This window comes from Chelonoidis abingdonii, chromosome 3 (assembly GCF_003597395.2).
Source record: "Chelonoidis abingdonii isolate Lonesome George chromosome 3, CheloAbing_2.0, whole genome shotgun sequence".
In the NCBI taxonomy this organism is placed as follows: domain Eukaryota; kingdom Metazoa; phylum Chordata; order Testudines; family Testudinidae; genus Chelonoidis; species Chelonoidis abingdonii.
In genome coordinates, this window is record NC_133771.1 from 41288301 (window position 1) to 41306924 (window position 18624).

Here is an 18624-nt window from a genome sequence, read left to right on the forward strand (position 1 = left end):
TATCATCAGAATACAATTAAATCAACTGACAAGACAGACTTTTTATTGGAATCCCTGTGGGTGGGAGAAGTTTTGTACAGCCTGCCTTTGCCAGCAGATGGGAGCTAATAAAGAGCTACTGTGTAAGATTGTTGCTGACAATTAGCAGAGAATGATTGAGAGGTATTGCAAATGCTTTGCCAGTTTCAGCAGCACGCAAAGCATTAAAACTTGGGCATTAATATTTCCGGAACTAGTACTGAGTTTCTGAGATATTCCATTCATAATGGCAAGGCCAGTGTTGCTTTGACATAGATTTCTACAGTAAAAACCTACCTATGAGTATATGCGGGTTTAGATTAGAAGTGGGAAGCAAGATCACTTCATTTATGCTTGGTCTTCAACAACCAGATATTCTAAAGAGCAATTTCACGAATAATCAGGGAACCTGTTGCTAATCCCTGTGGATATGGCACCTAATAACATGGTATAAAGTAATACTTTGAATGGAGTTGCTGGTTATTTTAGATCACCTTTGAATAATTATGGGAATTGAGTTGAAACCAAAGATCTCACTGATATTATCAAGACTAGTCGCTCTAAAAAAGTGTAGTGAAATGTAATACTCTTGACAGTAGAAAGCTGGTCACATTGGCTCCATATAAGGTGAACCTGCTGAGCATTGTCTAGGCTGCAAACACAACTTTTCAATGCAGCACTTCAGCACCTCTATTGCCACTAGCACTGCTTGTATGTTCTGAAAAATGAAATATAGTAATGCTATAAAGGAAAACAACATTTGATTTATAATAGTTTGCAGCTCACAACAGCTTGCAAATAGGAGAGCTATTTTTGTCCCTAGAAGAGAAGTATCCCTTCAGAAGTCTGGTAGAAAGCTGGTGATTGTAAGAGGCTTGGTCCTACATACCTCATTTGTCCTAAGTAAGGAGGGTGGAATAACTCCCCAAAGCAGAAAGAGTTTCATTCTGCAAGATACTGGTGTTCTCCACTCCCATTGCATCACTCGGAATTCGGGTTCTCAGCATCTCTCACTTGATGCTGAGTACCTCACAGTATGATATCCAAAAAGAAAAGGATAAAGGAAAAATAGAATAAATCTCCAAATGCAAAAAAACCCCAAATCAGTAGAGGCAAAATAGAAAATACATCTATAATAACAGGAGAAAGCAAAGGACAATTCTAAGTAGTGAAATTTCAGCACAGTTGTGGAAATCATTAGCATTACAAATTCTGCACTGGTACATACAACTTATCCCAAAGTGTCCTTGTATCTGATTATGGAAAAATCTTGCACAAAACACAAGCCTCATATCAAAAATATGAGAAAGCAAACAAAATAATGTGATCCGTAACCTGAAAAAGAAGTAAGACTAATCCCACTAGGTTCAGGAAAGAGGAAGCCAGCAATATTTAGCATAGAGAAGCTGCAAATAACACAAAAGTTTAAAGGTGTGCCTGTTTTTTAAGAAAAAAGAAAACAAAGGATAAATGATAATGAGAAGATAGGATTTGCCTTACTGGATTAAACTAGGTCATCTAGTCCAGTATCTTGCCTCCAACTGACCTGTAGCAGTTCAGATAAGGGTGAAAAGATAAAGCAGTTCAGATAAAGGTGCAAAAAGCTCATTAGTGGACAATTGTGGAATAACTACATCATAGGAGAAGTTTCTTCTTAATGGTCAGCAATTAGCTGCTGTCTTAATGTCCTGAAGAATGAGTTCATATCCTAATATAACTTTAATTTATGTGATATAATTTGGATGTTTAGCCATATAAATGCCTACTCTTTTAAATCCTACTGAGCTCTTGTAATCAATTCTGTTTTATGCCAATGTGTTCCACGAGTTACTTCTAACCGTATAAAGTAAACTTGCCTGCTTTTCTGGGGGCATGTCAGGGCATGGCCTTTGGAGGTGGTTGCAGGCAGCTGAAATTTATAGTAACTCTGAGGCTACTCCAGTTTATGTCAAGGGCTGAACTGGCTCCAGGGAACTGAGGATTACTGGATGCAAATATGGTATAGAGCTGCTGCTCAGCCAGATGTGCTTTATCAGAGATTCACCATGGGATCTTAAAATCACCTTTTAATGTCCTGCCTGGACTATCATAGCAGCTGGAGGCTTCCTCCCCCTCATTTTATCTCACTAAAAAGTCAGTGTTTCTTATTCCTGCATTCTTTATTACTTCATCACACAATCTGTTTTACAAAACCGGTTTATGTAAAATCGGAATAATCCCGTAGTGTAGACATACCCTCGATACTTGCAAGGAGTTCAGTGAGTCTTAAGTGATCAGCACCTAGGTATGGCAGGGATAGATATAAAGAAGGCTGTCAAATACCTTAATAGTTTCTAATTGGCTTCCTTTTGGAGTAGCAGTGGCAGATTTATTAAGTTTTCAGCCACAGTTACAGTTAGGTTGATAGCACTTGAATAGTCACCTTTTTTTCTGAGCATATCAGAGTGCTTTATGATAATACATTAAGCCTCCTGACCCCATGAAAGAGGTATCTGTTGTCCCCATTTTTATGATAGAGGTTTTGTGATTTGCACAGGTCATGCAGCTAATCAGTGGCAAAGGTGAGAAGAGCCTAACCCCTAACACTCAAGTTCTCTGCTCTAATCATTAGCCATGCCCCTTCTCTGCCACTTATATCAACAGGACATAGCATGCCAAGTTCCCTGCTGAGCATTTTCAGATCTTGGTATTTGCCAGCTTCTCTCTTTTACAAAGACAGGAGATGCAACTTGTATCTCAAATGTGACATGTAATGTTTGCTGTTCCTCTATCTGCAGTTTATAAGAAATCTTGTCCATCTTTAAACAAGTAAAGGTATTTTCTCTTTCCATATGAGGTAATAGTGTACCAGAGTGTCCTGTCCATTGCAAACAGAGTGTAGTGTGGTGGCGGTCGTTCCTCCCCCTCTGGCTCAGAGGGAGGCTACACCTCCTCACTAAACAGAGTATCTTTATTATGAAGTATGTCGTCTTAGGGATTATGACAAGTTTTCTGTGCTTTCCAAAAGAGGGCAGAGATGTTGAATCAGATCGCTTTTGGGGTTCATCTCAGTAATGTCAGGGATAAATTGAGAGGCCCAATCTTGCATCTTTTGGGTTAGGCAGATCACCTCTACATCCAAACAATCAGAAAAATTGTCTTTTCCCTTGGTGACCTTTCAGATTCTCAACATTTTAAAGAAAGGACAGTTTTACTGAAATCACTTATGTGTGTAACATCTCTTCAGAAGATTCTATATTAGGGGACGTTCCAGCACACAGCACCACTGAGTTTATAACTTGCTGTACCAGAGGACTGGAAGGTAGCTAATGTAACACTGATTTTCAAAAAAGAGCTCCAAAGGTGATCCTGTCAATTATAGGCCAGTAAGCCTAACTTCAGTACCAAGCAAATTGGTGGAAACTATATTAGGGCACAGAATTATCAGGTTCATAGATAAACATGATTTGTTGGGAAGAGGCAACACATTTTTGTAAAGGAAATTAATGTTCACCAGTCTGTTAGAATTCTTTGAGGGAGTCAACAAGACTGTGGACAAGGCTAACAGAAAATAGCATAATGTCACTATATAAATCCATAGTATGCTCTGCTTGCCCCATATCAAAAATGATATAGTGGAACTGGAAAAGATTCAGAGAAGGACAATGAAGTTGATCAAGGGTATGCAGTGGCTTCCATGTGAGGAGAGACTAGAAAGATTAGGGGTTTCCAGGGCCTTTTATATTCTCTCTCTTGGGGGTAGAAACCCCTTTGTTCTCCTATGCAAAATCACAACAAGATGGAGTCTGTAGCCACCTGGGCAAGTCACATGTCTATGAATGATTCAGCTTTTTCCAAGCCGATGCCGTTGTTCACATGTTCGTTTGAATGTTCCCAGGAAAGCTCAGATGTGGATTGGCATCTCCCAAAGTCCATTGTCAGTTAAGTGTTTCTTGATTGGGCACTTACTGAGAATAGTTCTTTCTCAAGAAGCTGACCAAATGCTTCAGTGAGGCTACTTAGAATCAAACAATATTCATAAGTTCAAATACAAAAATGATACACACATACAGACAGCATCTAACCAGCAAACTACAACCTTTCCATAGACACCCTGCTTGGCCTTCTCTGTACAAGAACTGGTGCAACCATAGGACCTTGTTGCAACAGTGATCTATACGGTCACAGTTTATGTCAAAAACGTCACACACAGTACTGTACATTTGTTGCATTTTTTTTTTTGCTGACTGATTGCATACTTCCAGTTCCAAATGAGGTGTGTGGGTGACCAGTCAGTTTGTAACTCTGGTGTTCATAGCACTGAGGTTTTACTGTACTAATAAGCAATATTCACCTACATTCACCAGGGGCATTTCTTGCTGCTTTTTACAGCACTCAACAGCTCCTGATCTTGTACAGAAATGAAAAAATAAGGAATGTACCTTGTAATAAGGGACTGTTGTCAACCCTAATCCAAGGTCACACAGTGAATAAGTATCTAAGGGGTGATTAGAATCCACATCTCCTGATTCCCAGTCCTTTGCTTTATCCATTCATCATATTACCTCTTCAGCTCCCGTTACCCTATTGCTCTGACACCTCTGAAGAGGAATGATTGCCTATTGAGAGAAAATTATACTCTCTGTATCTATTGATCTAAGCGTTACTTTATTTTAGCTGTGTATATATCTCAAACATTTTCTGTGCTGCAGTTTGTTAGATGACCTTGAAGACAAGCTATGCAAAATTGTTATGGAGACATACCAGCTCAGGTACTTACTGTATTTATCTATCAATACACGATGATAAATACAATATTAAACTCATGGGGAGGTGGGTGAGTATAGTTTTGCAAGGAAATTGTTGCTGAGAGGAGCGGCTATCCTCACTGTGGCCATCAGGCATTTAAAACTCCCATTGACTTCGGTGGAAGTTCAGCTGTATGAAAGCTGAACGATTGGTTCTCAGAGCATCATAGGAACTATTTACTTTATGTTGAATAATAAATGTCACCTTTCCCTCAAATAGTAATAAAACTTACTCTTTTTTTATGTTGCAATAGATTCTGCCTGGCATTTTGCAGAAGCATTGCTGTATTTTACCAGACAGGAATACAGGTAAACATTAAAGCTTCTTTTTTATTTTTTGATCTGTTAATGTGGCTTTCATGTGAGATGCAGAGAAACATGAAAGCACAATTGTATAAGATTGAGAAGATTTCTTGTTTGTTGTTTCTAGAATAGGACTTGAAAATCACTGAAAGAAGTGAAAAATTGGATATTTATTTCAAACACTAAGTTGACTCCTGTGTTTAAGTGATCTGTTTTCTGGTGAAGTATGTTTACAAGTTACATGCTATTTTTGGCTATTATCTTTGTAGGAAATGGCTAACAGATCTTGCTTTATAAAGTTGAATATGTTAACTCCTTAACTACTTTGTGTTAATTATAAAAGTATTTTTCTGGCTAGCAAAGAGGTTCAACACTTGAATCCATTTGTGGCTGCTTCCCTGTGGATTTTAGCTTTTCACAGTTGAGTTATAAATGTTGGTACTGTATATATTTAAAGTCTCTGTTTCTCAATGCATAAAAGAATAGAGTGGAAGATGATGTGAAATTACTTCTTTGGGTAAGTTCTTACTCTTGTGTTTGGATTATGATGTGGTAAGTTTGGCTTTTGAATAATTATATGGAAGAAAAATCTCAAGGCGAGTGAGTGAGAGAAGAGATATTGTATTAATATTTCTCCCTGTACCCTGAAAAACAAAATATCAATTTGAATGCATTTATTTAATCAGAAGCCCTTGCTTGAAACTTAGAGTCATCGTAAAACATGAAGATATATAAAACTTATTCATCATCATAAATATGGTGAAATTTGGTTGTGTGACAAATTGTGTGAACGTTTTCAAATACTTGAAGTAGTTGTGCATTAATTTCATAGAGGTTGAGAAAATACACAAACACCAACTTATCATTTGTATGACCTGTTGAGAACATATATCAATGGCACTTCCATTTTCTCAAAAATAATTAAAATTAAAATAAACCTGATTTCTTTCCCTCAGCCCACTTGCATGTTGAACTTGACCCATACATCATGTGACTCATGAGTATATTTTTGGAATTAAAGATAAGTTGAAATTTCATTTACATATTTTCTTGAAGCTGCAAGACATAAAATAATAATAGTAATAAAACAAATAATTTATCTTGCCTCTCAAATTTGGAAGTCATTAATAACATGAGCACAGACTGAGTGTAAAAGCCAATGTTCCTTCCTTCCTGTTTGCAAACAATCTTGAAAAAGTCTGTGCACGATAATGGCTATAATGACAACATTCCATTTAGTGTTTGTTCATTAGTGTATTGTTCTGGCTCACTCATAGGGCTTGATCCCGATCCCATTGAAGTCAATGGTGAAATTCACACTGATTTCATTGGTACGTAATTGTGTCCTGTAGATGTTAAGGCCAAAATTTTCAAAAGTTGATGCCTAAAATTAGGCTTTTGAATCCATCCACTAGGATAAATGGCCCAATTTTCAAAAATTCTCAACACCCACCATTCATTGACTTTTCAAAGTCAAGCCCCTATTTAGGTGCCTTAATGCACCTAGTTCTGAAAAATCTTGGTCTATGTTCTAGGAGAGGGAAACCTGTTGTTTATATTTGGTGCACCTCATTCATTGTACAGTGTCATTCGCATGAAATTTTTATATAAATAACCCCAGCCTTCTGTAATTGCCTTGTGACACTGCTGTACAAACTGCAGGCATGCGTGTGGCTGGTATGTCACAATATGCCCAGGTTTTTGGGTTTTTTTACATAGTTCAGCGCTACCAGCAGTGCTCAAAGTAAATGTGTGTGTTCCTAGCTCCCATAACAATGTATAATATATTTGGTAAACAAAATATGGCAGCAAATGTAATTTTTCTTGCATTTCCTTTTGGGAGGCAATCAGACAGTAAGCAAAGAGGCTGCATGTGCAGCAGCTGAGCTCCAGTGAATAAGGGGCTAACCAAAACTCAGGGGAAGGCCTATAGATTGCCTTGATTTGACTCTAGCCAGAGCTGTGGGGTATAGATTTCAGGGCTCATAGAAAGATAGATTGTGTCTTTGCTAAGCTCTGAATAAAGGGTGCAAGCCAAGGGTGCCTTGCTTACTAGCAAAGAGGAGTCTTCCCATCAACTCTGTTGACTGGCCCTTGGCAGAGAGTAGAGTCAAGGTTTTCCCTATTCCTCCATATCCACTTCCCACACACTTGCTATCAGTGGAGAACCTGTTCTCTCTCTGATACTGGACTCCTGGTCCTGGCAGACCGTGCTGAGGTAGGGATGTGGCTGTGAAGCACAGGTACTGACTTTTGTTTTTGCCAGTGGGTGCTTCTGAAGAGAAGTGTGTGTATTGGGAGGCACTCTGCCAGTTTTTGGGGGAGGCTATTTTCATCATATTTATACACTTCTTTCATATTCTAGTTATTTAATATGTTTATCATTGGTATCTTTACTATTTTAATAATGATTCAATTGTTATGAACTACATAATTGCATTATCATGAATTACAGTATATTAAGATCATTGCAATCACCTACAAGCTGTGTACACTAACATCCCAGTTTAGAGACATTCTGTCTCACTGTAGCTTTCTGGATGAAACTTTCAGCAATCTTATTTACATCTAGGTTCCCTGGTATTATTTTGATGCACATTAAGGACAGCTACATTATTCAGTTGCATCTGTCCCACTGATGACTGGAGATAATTTTTAAGTCTTCTGAAGCAGAAGAATGAGCATTCCACAGTTCAGGATGATACAGGCACAGTGAGAAGGATTCTTATGAATTTGCAGTACTCTGGAAACATAGTACTTCCAGAGTACAGTAAATGACTCCAAGATGTCTCTTGATTTCGACACCACCATTTTGTATGTATTGTTGAAATTTGCCATGTTCTTTACTTTGCATTTAACATTGAGTTATATCTGCCATTTTGTTGCCAAGTCACCAGTTTTATGAGATCCCTTTGTAACTGTTTGCGTCCTGTTTTGGACTTAACAATCTTCAATAATTTTGTACCATCTGCAAACTTTGCAGATCATTTACGAATATGTTGAACAGTACTGATCCCAGACCAATACAAATCCCTAGTGGGACACCATTATATATCTCTCCCCATTCTGAAAATGGACCCTGGAGCACCCATAGAGTTGGTGCCGATGCTATGAAGGGCTTGATGACAATGGAGTCCTGATAAATGCCCTACTGGCAAACTTCAGATCCAGGTTTGGGTCCAGATTTTGAACTCCTCCAAAATTTGAGGGTGCTTGGATTTAGGATTGAAGGTCTTTGGGGCAGGGAGTGTTATTTTGTTCTGTGCTTGTACAGCACTTTGCATGTTGGGGTCTGTGACTGTGGCTCCTTGATCCTAATAAATAATAGTGGGGTCCATTTCTATTTAAAAAACAAAAAGGGAGGAATGGAGGGACAGAAAAAGTGTGTGGGGGGGGGGGAAGGCATGAAGTGAAACACAAAAATATTAAAGGGAAAAAAAAGAGTTAGAATGAAACACAACAAATTTTTTAAAATGCTGGTACTAGAAAGAGAAAAGAGACAAACTAGAGGACTGGGCTAAAAGAAATCTGATGAGGTTGAACAAGGACAAGTGCAGAGTCCTGCACTTTTAGGACAGAAGAGTCCTGTGCACTGCTACAGGCTGGGGACCAACAGGCTAAGCAGCAGTTCTGCAGAAAAGGACCTTAGAGTTACAGTGGATGAGAAGCTGGATATGAGTCAGCAGTGTGTCCTCGTTGCCAAGAAGGCTAATGACGTATTGGACTGCATTAGTAGGAGCATTGCCAGCAGATTGAGGAAAGTGATTATTCCCCTCTAGTCGGCACTGGTGAGGCCACATCTGGAGTACTGAGTCCAGTTTTGGGCCCCGCACTACAGAAAAGATGTGGACAAATTGGAGAAAGTCCAGTAGAGGGCAATAGAAATTATTAGGGAGCTGGGGCACATGATTTATGAGGAGAGGCTGAGGGAACTGGGCTTATTTATTATATAGAAGAGTGAGGGGGGGGGGGGTTTATAGCAGCTTTCAACTACCTGAAAGGGAGTTCCAAAGAGGATGGAGCTAGGCTGTTCTCAGCGGTGGCAGGTGACAGAACAAGGAGCAATGGTCTCAAGTTATAGTTTGGGAAGTCCAAGTTGGATATTAGGAAAAACTATTTCACTAGGAGGGTGGTGAAGCCCTGGAATGGATTACCTAGGGAGGTGGTGGAATCTCTGTCATTAGCCCGGCTTGAGAAAGACCTGGCTGGGATGATTTAATTGGGGTTGGTCCTGCTTTGAGCAGGGGGGTGGACTAGATGACTTCCTGAGGTCTCTTCCAACCCTAATATTCTATGATTCTATGAAAAGAATCTGTAACTATTAAGTCCTAGGAAGAAACCTCTAAAGATGAGAGAGAAGCGTCTGAGAATGATATAACTGTGAGAGCCAAAAGAGATGCAAAGCAGTCAGAAAGTAAATCTGGTGTACAGTGGTTTTTATTTATGCACCTGCTGTTAAGATTCTGAAGTGGTAAAGATTAATTTTCTGTGAATTTTGATACAGAATATTTTTAAATAATACAGTTAATTTATTATACCCTCAATGTAGTGTTACTTGTATTACTTTGATCATGAAGGTGTTTTAGATTTTCCTCTGTAAACGTATTTTCAAGGGTTTATAACTTGACTGTAAAAATACAGTCTAAGCTGAAATGTGACATAGCAGGATCTATCCCTGTGGAATTGTGTTTCTCAGCAAAATAGGGGAGAAATTAACTTAGCTGTTCCACAGTAATAAAATTTTAAAAAAAGAATATAAAAAAACTGGTTCAAAATGGTTTCTGTATTGATGTGTCGTGGAGTTTTTTATATAAATTAACATTGAAGTAGAAAACTGAACATTTTGCTGGTCACTGGTCTATGAGGCATACTCAATAGTGACTGATGTATTCAAAAAAAAGGATAGATTAGACTGGAGACTGAATCTCATTTACACTAAGGCCACCTTTACACTGCTCTGGCACTGTAAAACAGCCTTAAAGGAAGTGTAAATGTAAGTCACTCTTGCTTTACGCAACTCTGACAACGTACAGTGGTCTTAAAGAGACTCTGGACTAAATGAGAATCAGCTCCTTGGTTTTTCAAAGCTCCATTTTCTTCTTCTGTCCAGCCTCACCTTACTATTTGCTCTCCTCAAAGCAGTGAAACATTATCAAACTGTGTTCAATCTAATTATTACTTTTGTTACATTTCATAAATGTACCATTGTTGATGGGACAGTGGTGGTAGCGTAACTGACCTCTGTGTGTTTTTTCTGTTGGTTTGATCTGTCAAACCGTGAATTGCTGACATAGATGATATAGAACAGATTAAACCAAATTATACAGTTATCTATGCTCTGTACTGCCCTTTCTCATTCCACCTGAGTGGAATATACTGTTCATCTGAGTCCCCCTTATGTAGTTCCATATTTGGTAAGATTGGAATCACTGATTCCATTACAGCCTCATTAAGAAATATTAATATCTGCTGAACCTTAAAGAGGTTGACACCGTGTTATGGTGGGCCTTGCACTCCTCTCCACCTGGTTTTAAACTAGTGATGCCCTCCTGCCCTTTTAAACCTTGTGGGGGAGTTTATATCTGTGATTTTGAAGTAAAACATAAGTTCAATACACTGTTTCAAACCTATGTTGCTAATTTGAGTCTGATAAAGAATTTGGTAAAAATTGTTATGCAGCAACTCTAGCAAAATATGGATTTATGTCGTGTCATTCTTCATCATCAATTCAATTTCCAGCTTTTGCTATTCGTTATTGTATTTTCCCAGGACAGTAAAACCCTCATTATTCTGTGTTTATATCCACTTTCATTTTCATGAGGCCATTATATGGGCTAAAATCACATCAGTCATACTCTGTTTGGATGTTCTTTCTTTCACAAAACCTATAATTTCTATCTGATAAAGTGGCATAGATGTAGTATCAGGGACACAACAGTGGTAACCTATCTACTTCTTTGGCCAAAGTAGTTAGCTAAGAAAATACTATTTCACTGTTTTGTTTATGTTTTCCCCATTTATTTGAACAGCAAATACTTGCTAGGAGAAAATCTAAGGTAGATTCTAAAATAATTCCTATATTGAGATGTAATTTTGTTTATACTTGACTTCACTAAATTACTTTAAAAAGTTAAACTTGTGCACTTGGCTCTAAAAAGTGTATCTACATTCATTTATCATTTGGTTTAGCTGCTTTTATTAGAGAGTAGAGTTTTGGATCAGGATTCAGGAAAAAAAGTGCAGTTTTTCCAGTTATTATATTATTAACCAGTGGTTAATTATTTGATTTTTTTTATAATGAGTTATCCAAAGGGCTGGTAAATGTTTGAAATGTATGGACATGATAGGGTTGCCACCTGTCTGGGTTTTTGGCTTCTGTGACCAGGTGTACATGACTTGTGTAGCAGCCAGTATGATTTCTCAGAGAGCATCACACTACAGAGTTCAGGATCCAAAACACTACAACGATAACAAAATATGCTTTTACTTGTATATTAAATGCTTGGCTAATTATAGTGGATATTGCCCAATGCCCTCTTTGAGGCAGAAAATATTATTCCTTCTTAATTTTACAAACGATGAAATGGAGGAAGTTAAATTTCCTGCCAGTTTCAGAGAGAAATCTGTGGCAAGGCTAGGGACAGAACCCAGACCTATTTACAAGTCCTTTTGCTGTTGTCATTAAGATTTCCCTTTGCTTAAAATCTATAGCTGGGGTTTTGAAACCAGATCTTGTAGACTTCTCCTGCTGTCTGCCTGCTGAGTTCTACAAGTGTTCTCATTCAGATGCTCATCAGCAGACTGCCTGCTGGTACTTTCCAGCCCTGTTTCCATGGAAATGGGAATTAAAGGGGTGAAAATAAAGCAAGGATAAGTACTTTCTTAATCTTCTATCTAATCCAGAAGTTCCCAAACCGTGGTCTCCAGATTGCTTTGCTCTGTGAAGAGCTGGCTAGTCATAAGTTGCTGGCTCTGCTCCTTAGTGCCTCCTGCCAAATTTCGTTAATAGAAACTAAAAATACATGAAATATATCCTACTATTATTGTCATGAAAGTAATTGCTGTAGGTATGTATGGGATCATCACTGGGACAGAAAAAGGACTGTGCAGCAACGAAGTGGAGGGGCGGTGGACTAGGCAGTAGTGAATGGGAGGGGTGGTGGTTAGTAAAACAATTTCTCTGTCAAGACCTGGTCTATGTTATGAAAAAAATTGAGATGCATGGATTCCTGCATTGAGATCTATGGTGCACTTGCTTTAATGGAAGCCACATATGCCCTTCTGAGGACTCAGAAGGGCAGAATTCACACTATATATGGATTTATTTTTCTTTTGGGTTTGATAATTATGCATTTCATAATTCATGTGGAGTCCATCCATCTCAACTGCATTAAAAAAGGAAACAAATATTGCTGTATAAGAAACAGTTTTTGGAAAAATGCTATTTTTTTGTTTGAAAAGACCTATACCCAAATTCCTTAAATCGTAATTTTAGCCTCCAATTGAATTCGGCACTTTGAGAATCTAATGCAAGATCCTTTTATAACCTAAAGATCCACTATTTTTTCTCCTCTTTCCCAATAGTGGTGAAGCAACATAAAACAATTCAAAGGGAGCAGGAGTGGAAACACAGGGACACACAAAGAGGATAACCATTGAGAGAGACATGTCCTCCTCATTCCCCCCAGTTGTTGCATCTGTTTCCCTAAGCTGTGCATCATATCAACCCTTCCTTTAGCGGAGGAGGGCTGGGGACAGCAGACTGATGAGTGTTTCTTGATTAGCCAAAAGGGATTACTGAAGCATCCACATAGGTACTGACTGTGCTTCCTATATAAACCCTCCTTATTCTAGCAACCTTCAATACTGAGGGAGGGGGGAAGAGGAGAGAAACTCAGCTAAAGATTTTAGTCCATGTTAAACTTCCTGTAAAAGCTGTTTATTTTTGACGATCAGGGACCCTGACTACATCTATTTCCAGATGTACTATGTCACAACACAGGCATCTGTATTATAAATGCACACTTTTACAAAATACACATCCTTATTTTATTTTCAAATATATGCTACCCCCTCAACCTCTTTATAGGCTAAATTGCCTATTTAGCAGCTTGGAAAAGATAGGAAGTATGGCAAGAGACCAGGAGATCTTCAGTGATCTGAAACTTGAAAAAGAGTCCTACAAAAAGTGGAAGCTAGGTCAAATTACAAAGGATGAGTTTAAACAAATAATACAAATACGTAGGGACAAAATTTGAAAGGCCAAGGCACAAAATGAGATTAAACTAGCTAGGGACATAAAGGGTAACAAGAAAACATTCTACAAATACACTAGAAGCAAGAGGAAGACCAAGAACATGGTATGAGTGGGGAAAACACCCAACAGAATATGTGGAAATGGCAGAAGTGCTAAATGATTTATTTGTTTCAATTTTCACCAAAAAAGGTTAGCAGTGATTGGATATGTGACATAGTGAATTCCAGTGAAAATGAGGTAGGATCAGAGGCTAAAATAGGGAAAGAACAAATTAAAAATTACTTAGGACACCCTAGAATACCCAAGGAGCTGACTGAGGAGATATTTGAGCATTAGTAATTATCTTCAAAAAGTTCTGGAAGACGGCAGAGATTCCAAATACCTAAAGATAATAAGTTGATAAGTATCAGCATGGATTTGTCAAGAACAAATCATGTCAAACCAATCTACTGGCTTTCTGTAACAGGGTAACAAGTCTTGTGGATGGGGGTGGGGGAAGCAGTAGATGTAGAATATCTTGACTTTAGTAAGGATTTTGATACTGTCTCTCATGATCGTCTCATAAACAAACTAGGGAAACACAACCTAGAAGGAGCTAATATAAGGTGGGTGCATAACTGGTTGGAAAACCATTCCCAGAGAGTAGTTATTAATGGGTGGCAGTCAAGCTGTCAGGGTTTGGGGTCCCACAGGGATCAGTTCTGGGTCTGGTTGTGTTTGATATCTTCATCAGTGATTTAGATAATGGCATAGAGATACATTTATAAAGTTTGTGGATGATACCAAGATGGAGGATAGGATTAAAATTCAAAATGATCTGGACAAACTAGAGAAATCATATGAATAAATCAAATGAAATTCAATAAAGACAAATACAAAGTACTCCACTTAGGAAGGAATATCAGTTGCACACATACAAAATAGGAAATGATTACCCAGGAAGGAGTATATGAAAAGAGATCTGAGGGTCATAGTGGATCACAAGCTGAATATGAGTCAGTGTGTAATGTTGCAAAAAAGCAAAAAATCGTCCTAGGATATATTATACGCCAGGGGGAATTCTGCGCCAAAAGATAAAAATTATGTGAATAATATTTTTAAATTCTGCACATTTTATTTGTCAAATTAACACTACAGAATAACACTAGTTTCATTTATTTTGTAATTTATTTCAAAATACCTATAAGCAAGTATATCTGTAACAATACAGACACACACAAAAATTCCACCCGGGTTGGAGAGTTAAAGAAATTCCTATGACAACCCAGTTCTTGTTTCTCTGCCCCCTCCCCTCCAGAGCCCTGCTGAGGAGGGGCAGATACCCACAACCCTTCTCCTCCCCAGCCAATACACCTGAACTCCCTACCCTCCCAGAGACCAGCCCCGGGTCTCCCCTTGCCCATATACCTGCACCCCCTCTCCCAGAGTCCAGCCATGACCCTCAGCCCAGATACCCACACCCCCTCCCCCACAGAGCCCAGCCGCAGGTCCCCCAAGCTCAGACACAGGCCTCCTTCCCCCCAGAGCCCAGCCATGGCTCCCTCTTCCACCAGAGCACAGGCATGCCCCCGCCCTCCAGTCCTATAAGTCTGTCTTCTCAGCACTACACTTGCAGGGGAAGCAGTACTCTCCTAAGGACCAATTCACTTTGTAAAGGAAATGCAACCTAATAAGTTGGAATAAAGTGATTTTTTTAAAATAAAAACAGGGAGCAGAAAATTGAGGTATGTGGTAAAGATGGTAAAAATGGGATTTTAACTCTCCTGATCAGTGAGTTTCATATGACTTAAAGCATGTCTTTTTTCGAAAAGTTGTATGAAGGCACCTGATTACTGTATTGACAGAATGTTGCCAAAGTTCTAGCTTGGTTCAACATTCAATTCTTCAGCATCTTCATGAAATCTATGGTTAGCTGCTGAGACAACATGGGCTGAATTACCAGCAGTATGCAGACCAGACCAGGCTCTAAATATCCTGTGCCAATAACGTCATCCCATGTTCTCCCAATGCCTACATGAGAACAGCACCTGGATAAAATGCAGCTGGCTAACCCTGAAAATCTGGCATGATGGAAGTGATGCTGGTAGGAAGGGGGAAACATTTATTACTTCTATTAGTGTGGTGCCTAGGCTCCCTAGCCTCTTTTTGTAATACTGTGATTATTGTAAAATGAATTTGCATCATCAGGGTCCCTTTGGACTCCTCAGTGCTTCTGGATGTCAAAATAGCCATTGCTGTAAATGTTTGAAGTTCCATCTGTGACTGGTCAGAAGACTACTGTGGTCTCCACATGAACCCAGAGTGATTTTTTGACCTCCTCTAGTGGGAAGCTATAGAGGTTTATTAGTCTGCTATTGCCTCCAAGCTAAGGGACCAGATCCACTATCTCAAGCAGCAGCGGTGCATGTTTTCAGCTCTAGAGCTCCAGAGTTCAGTCCACACAGACAGACCTAACCAAGGTTGTTGTTGTGCGTGTATGCATGACCTCCAGGCCCAAATATTGTAGTTTGTTACATCTAGGAGTGAAATCTACCACCCTGGCAAACCTCAAACTGGTACAGAGCCTGGATGCCCATTTGCTAAAACACAGGTGTGCTTTGAACACATCACCCCACTGCCATAGTTTTGTACAGGCTTCCTGTTGAATGCAAAGTCCAGTCCAAAGTTTCTCACCTGATAGTCAAATACCTCCATGTGATTGGTACTAGTTACACTTCCCCATCAGTGACCATGACCTTCCCCATAAAAGTTATGTTTCTCCAAACCCATGAACCTGTGGATGTATATGGGGAGGTTTTTGTGTATGGGAGACAACCAACCCTGGATTCCAGCACTCATTCCCACAAGAGACCAGAATGTGCACTAGCTTCACCCCTTTCTGCATTAAGTATAAAACCCATATCTCTGACTCAGCTTTCCCACAATAATCTTAGCACATACACAGTTAGACCCAAATGCAAAAGGGGAAAAAAATCTACTAGTTTGCTCAAGATTAGTCTACAGGCAGAACGGAAGGGAGAGAGCGTTGTTGTCTTCTTTCAGGCAGTGATGGTTACTACTTAATTATGTAGCTAGGAAAGTCTGTCAAAAACATAGCAACTCTTGGGAGGAGGAAGATGAACATAAAAATGGCCATACTGGGTCAGACCAAAAGTCCATCCAGCCCAATATCCTGTCTACCGACAGTGGCCAATGCCAGGTGCCCCAGAGGGAATGAACCTAACAGGTAACGATCAAGTGATCTCTCTCCTGCCATCCATCTCCACTCTGACAAACAGAGGCTAGGGACACCATTCTTTATCCATCCTGGCTAATAGCCATTAATGGACTTAACCTCCATAAATTTATCTAGTTCTCTTTTAAACCCTATTATAGCCCTAGCCTTCACAACCTCTTCAGCCAAGGAGTTCCACAGGTTGACTGTGGGCTGTGTGAAAAAGAACTTCCTTTTATTTGTTTTAAACCTGCTGTCCATTAATTTCATTTGGTGGCTCCTAGTTCTTATATTATAGGAACAAGTAAATAACCTTTTCCTTATTCACTTTCTCCACACCACTCATGATTTTATATACTGCTATCGTATCATGAGAAGAAGGAAAGGTAGAAAAGAAAACACTGCCTTGTTCTATATTTCTGACATAATTAATAGAGAATTCCTAATGTACACAAGTAAGCACCTGGAAAAAGAGGAAAAAATATATATAATAAGCAACACAAACTACACACAACTCTTAGTTATAACAAGGCTAACTATAAAGCTAAATTAAAACAGCAGGTAAAAAGAATGATTTCAATAAGCCAGTTTGTTTATTGACTGGTTCAGTTTATTTGCTAAATAAGTACTCAGGTAGTAGCTATATCACTTAGAAGAAATCTACTTTATGGGGTCATTCTTTTGAGAGGGAATGTACAGATAAAGCATTGAAATCCAAGGCCAAAATGCATGGCATGCCAACACAGTGCAGTATATGGGCAGAGTCAAAGGAAGCATGTAACCGAGAACAGAAAATCAAACAATGGAAATTTCTTGTAAATTTCAAGTCAATAAGGTAAAATTCTTCCCTATACACACAGTAAAATATTAGTCTTTACCATATTGTGGAATAGCTATCAATTAATGGCAAGGAGAAAAGAGTTTTCAGAGGTCTCAAGGAATCAGAGTAGGTAATGCCAAAGGAGACTTAGGGCTCATTGATTCTGCATAAGTCTGTGCTGGCATTTTCTTTTCACTGCAGTTATCAGCAAACAGAAATGATCTTTTAGCCTGTGTAAGGCAACAGGGAATGTTCAAGTGAGATCTGCATTCCCTGTTTCAATACTTTCTGATTGCATGCCAGATGTGAAGAGGTGACTTGGAAGTACTTTCAAGATACTGTGTCTGCAAACATAGGTGCAGAGTGAGAATGTGCTAACAGCTCCTATTTCAGCAATAAGAAGCAAAAGAAGCAAGTGAAGATGAGAAGGAACCATTACTCTCTCAATCCTCTACGGCTTTTCCAGCAGCTGGGTTCTAGTCTGTGACTTCTTTCTTTTGCCAGTAATTTTTATCTTTTTGAATAGGAGAAAGATAGATACATTCTTAAGGCAAATAATAAAATGGGGAGAACCCAGATGTGCAGGGAAAAGGAAACACAAACTCAACTTTTGATGTGAACTTGAAAGCCTCTCTGTCACCAAAGATGCATGGGAGCTTTCCTCTAATTATGCCCATTCTCTAGAGGATCTGAGAAATCCTCCTTCATCCAAAGATTACATACAAGAGCCCCTCAGAGAATGGGGACATTTTTCTGATTATATTTATTATTTTTTCTTTCAGCTAATTCCTTTTACATATATTTCCCTTCACTTCCCATTTCATCTCCTATCACTAAAAACTGTAGAAATATATAGTTATTAATCAAAATGTGAGGGTTTAAAAAAACCCTATAAGTTTAAAAGGACTTTGCTAAATTAGCATAGATTGACTTGTAACATTGGTTGACTTGGTTTTACAGCCCTTTTGGATACTATTGTATAATAATACAGTAATAGTCACCAGTGTCTGCAGTCATCTCCCATAGGCAGTAATTTGTCTCCTTTTCATTGTGATAGGAAATGGCAGATGTTTCTGAACCATAATGTGTATGATGACAGATATTGTTACAGGTGGTTATTGTACAGCCCATGCGATAGTTTGCACAGAGAACAGTTAGTTCTTTTAGTAGAGGTTTGTCAGTAATGAGGACCTGCATCTGCATCTGCCCAGTCATTGGGCAGCGA

At 38.9% G+C, this 18624-nt stretch overlaps 1 protein-coding gene across 4 annotated transcripts in view; it reads left to right on the forward strand.

Moving 5' to 3' along the window:
* DLGAP2 (DLG associated protein 2) overlaps positions 1-18624 on the forward strand; it is a 698632-nt gene that overhangs the window by 141851 nt on the left and 538157 nt on the right. For all 4 annotated transcript variants that reach the window (XM_032798258.2, XM_032798257.2, XM_032798259.2 and 1 more), the window contains one exon: positions 5060-5114. In XM_032798258.2, coding sequence (XP_032654149.1) covers positions 5060-5114 — 55 coding nt within the window. The remainder of the gene's footprint in view (positions 1-5059; positions 5115-18624) is intronic.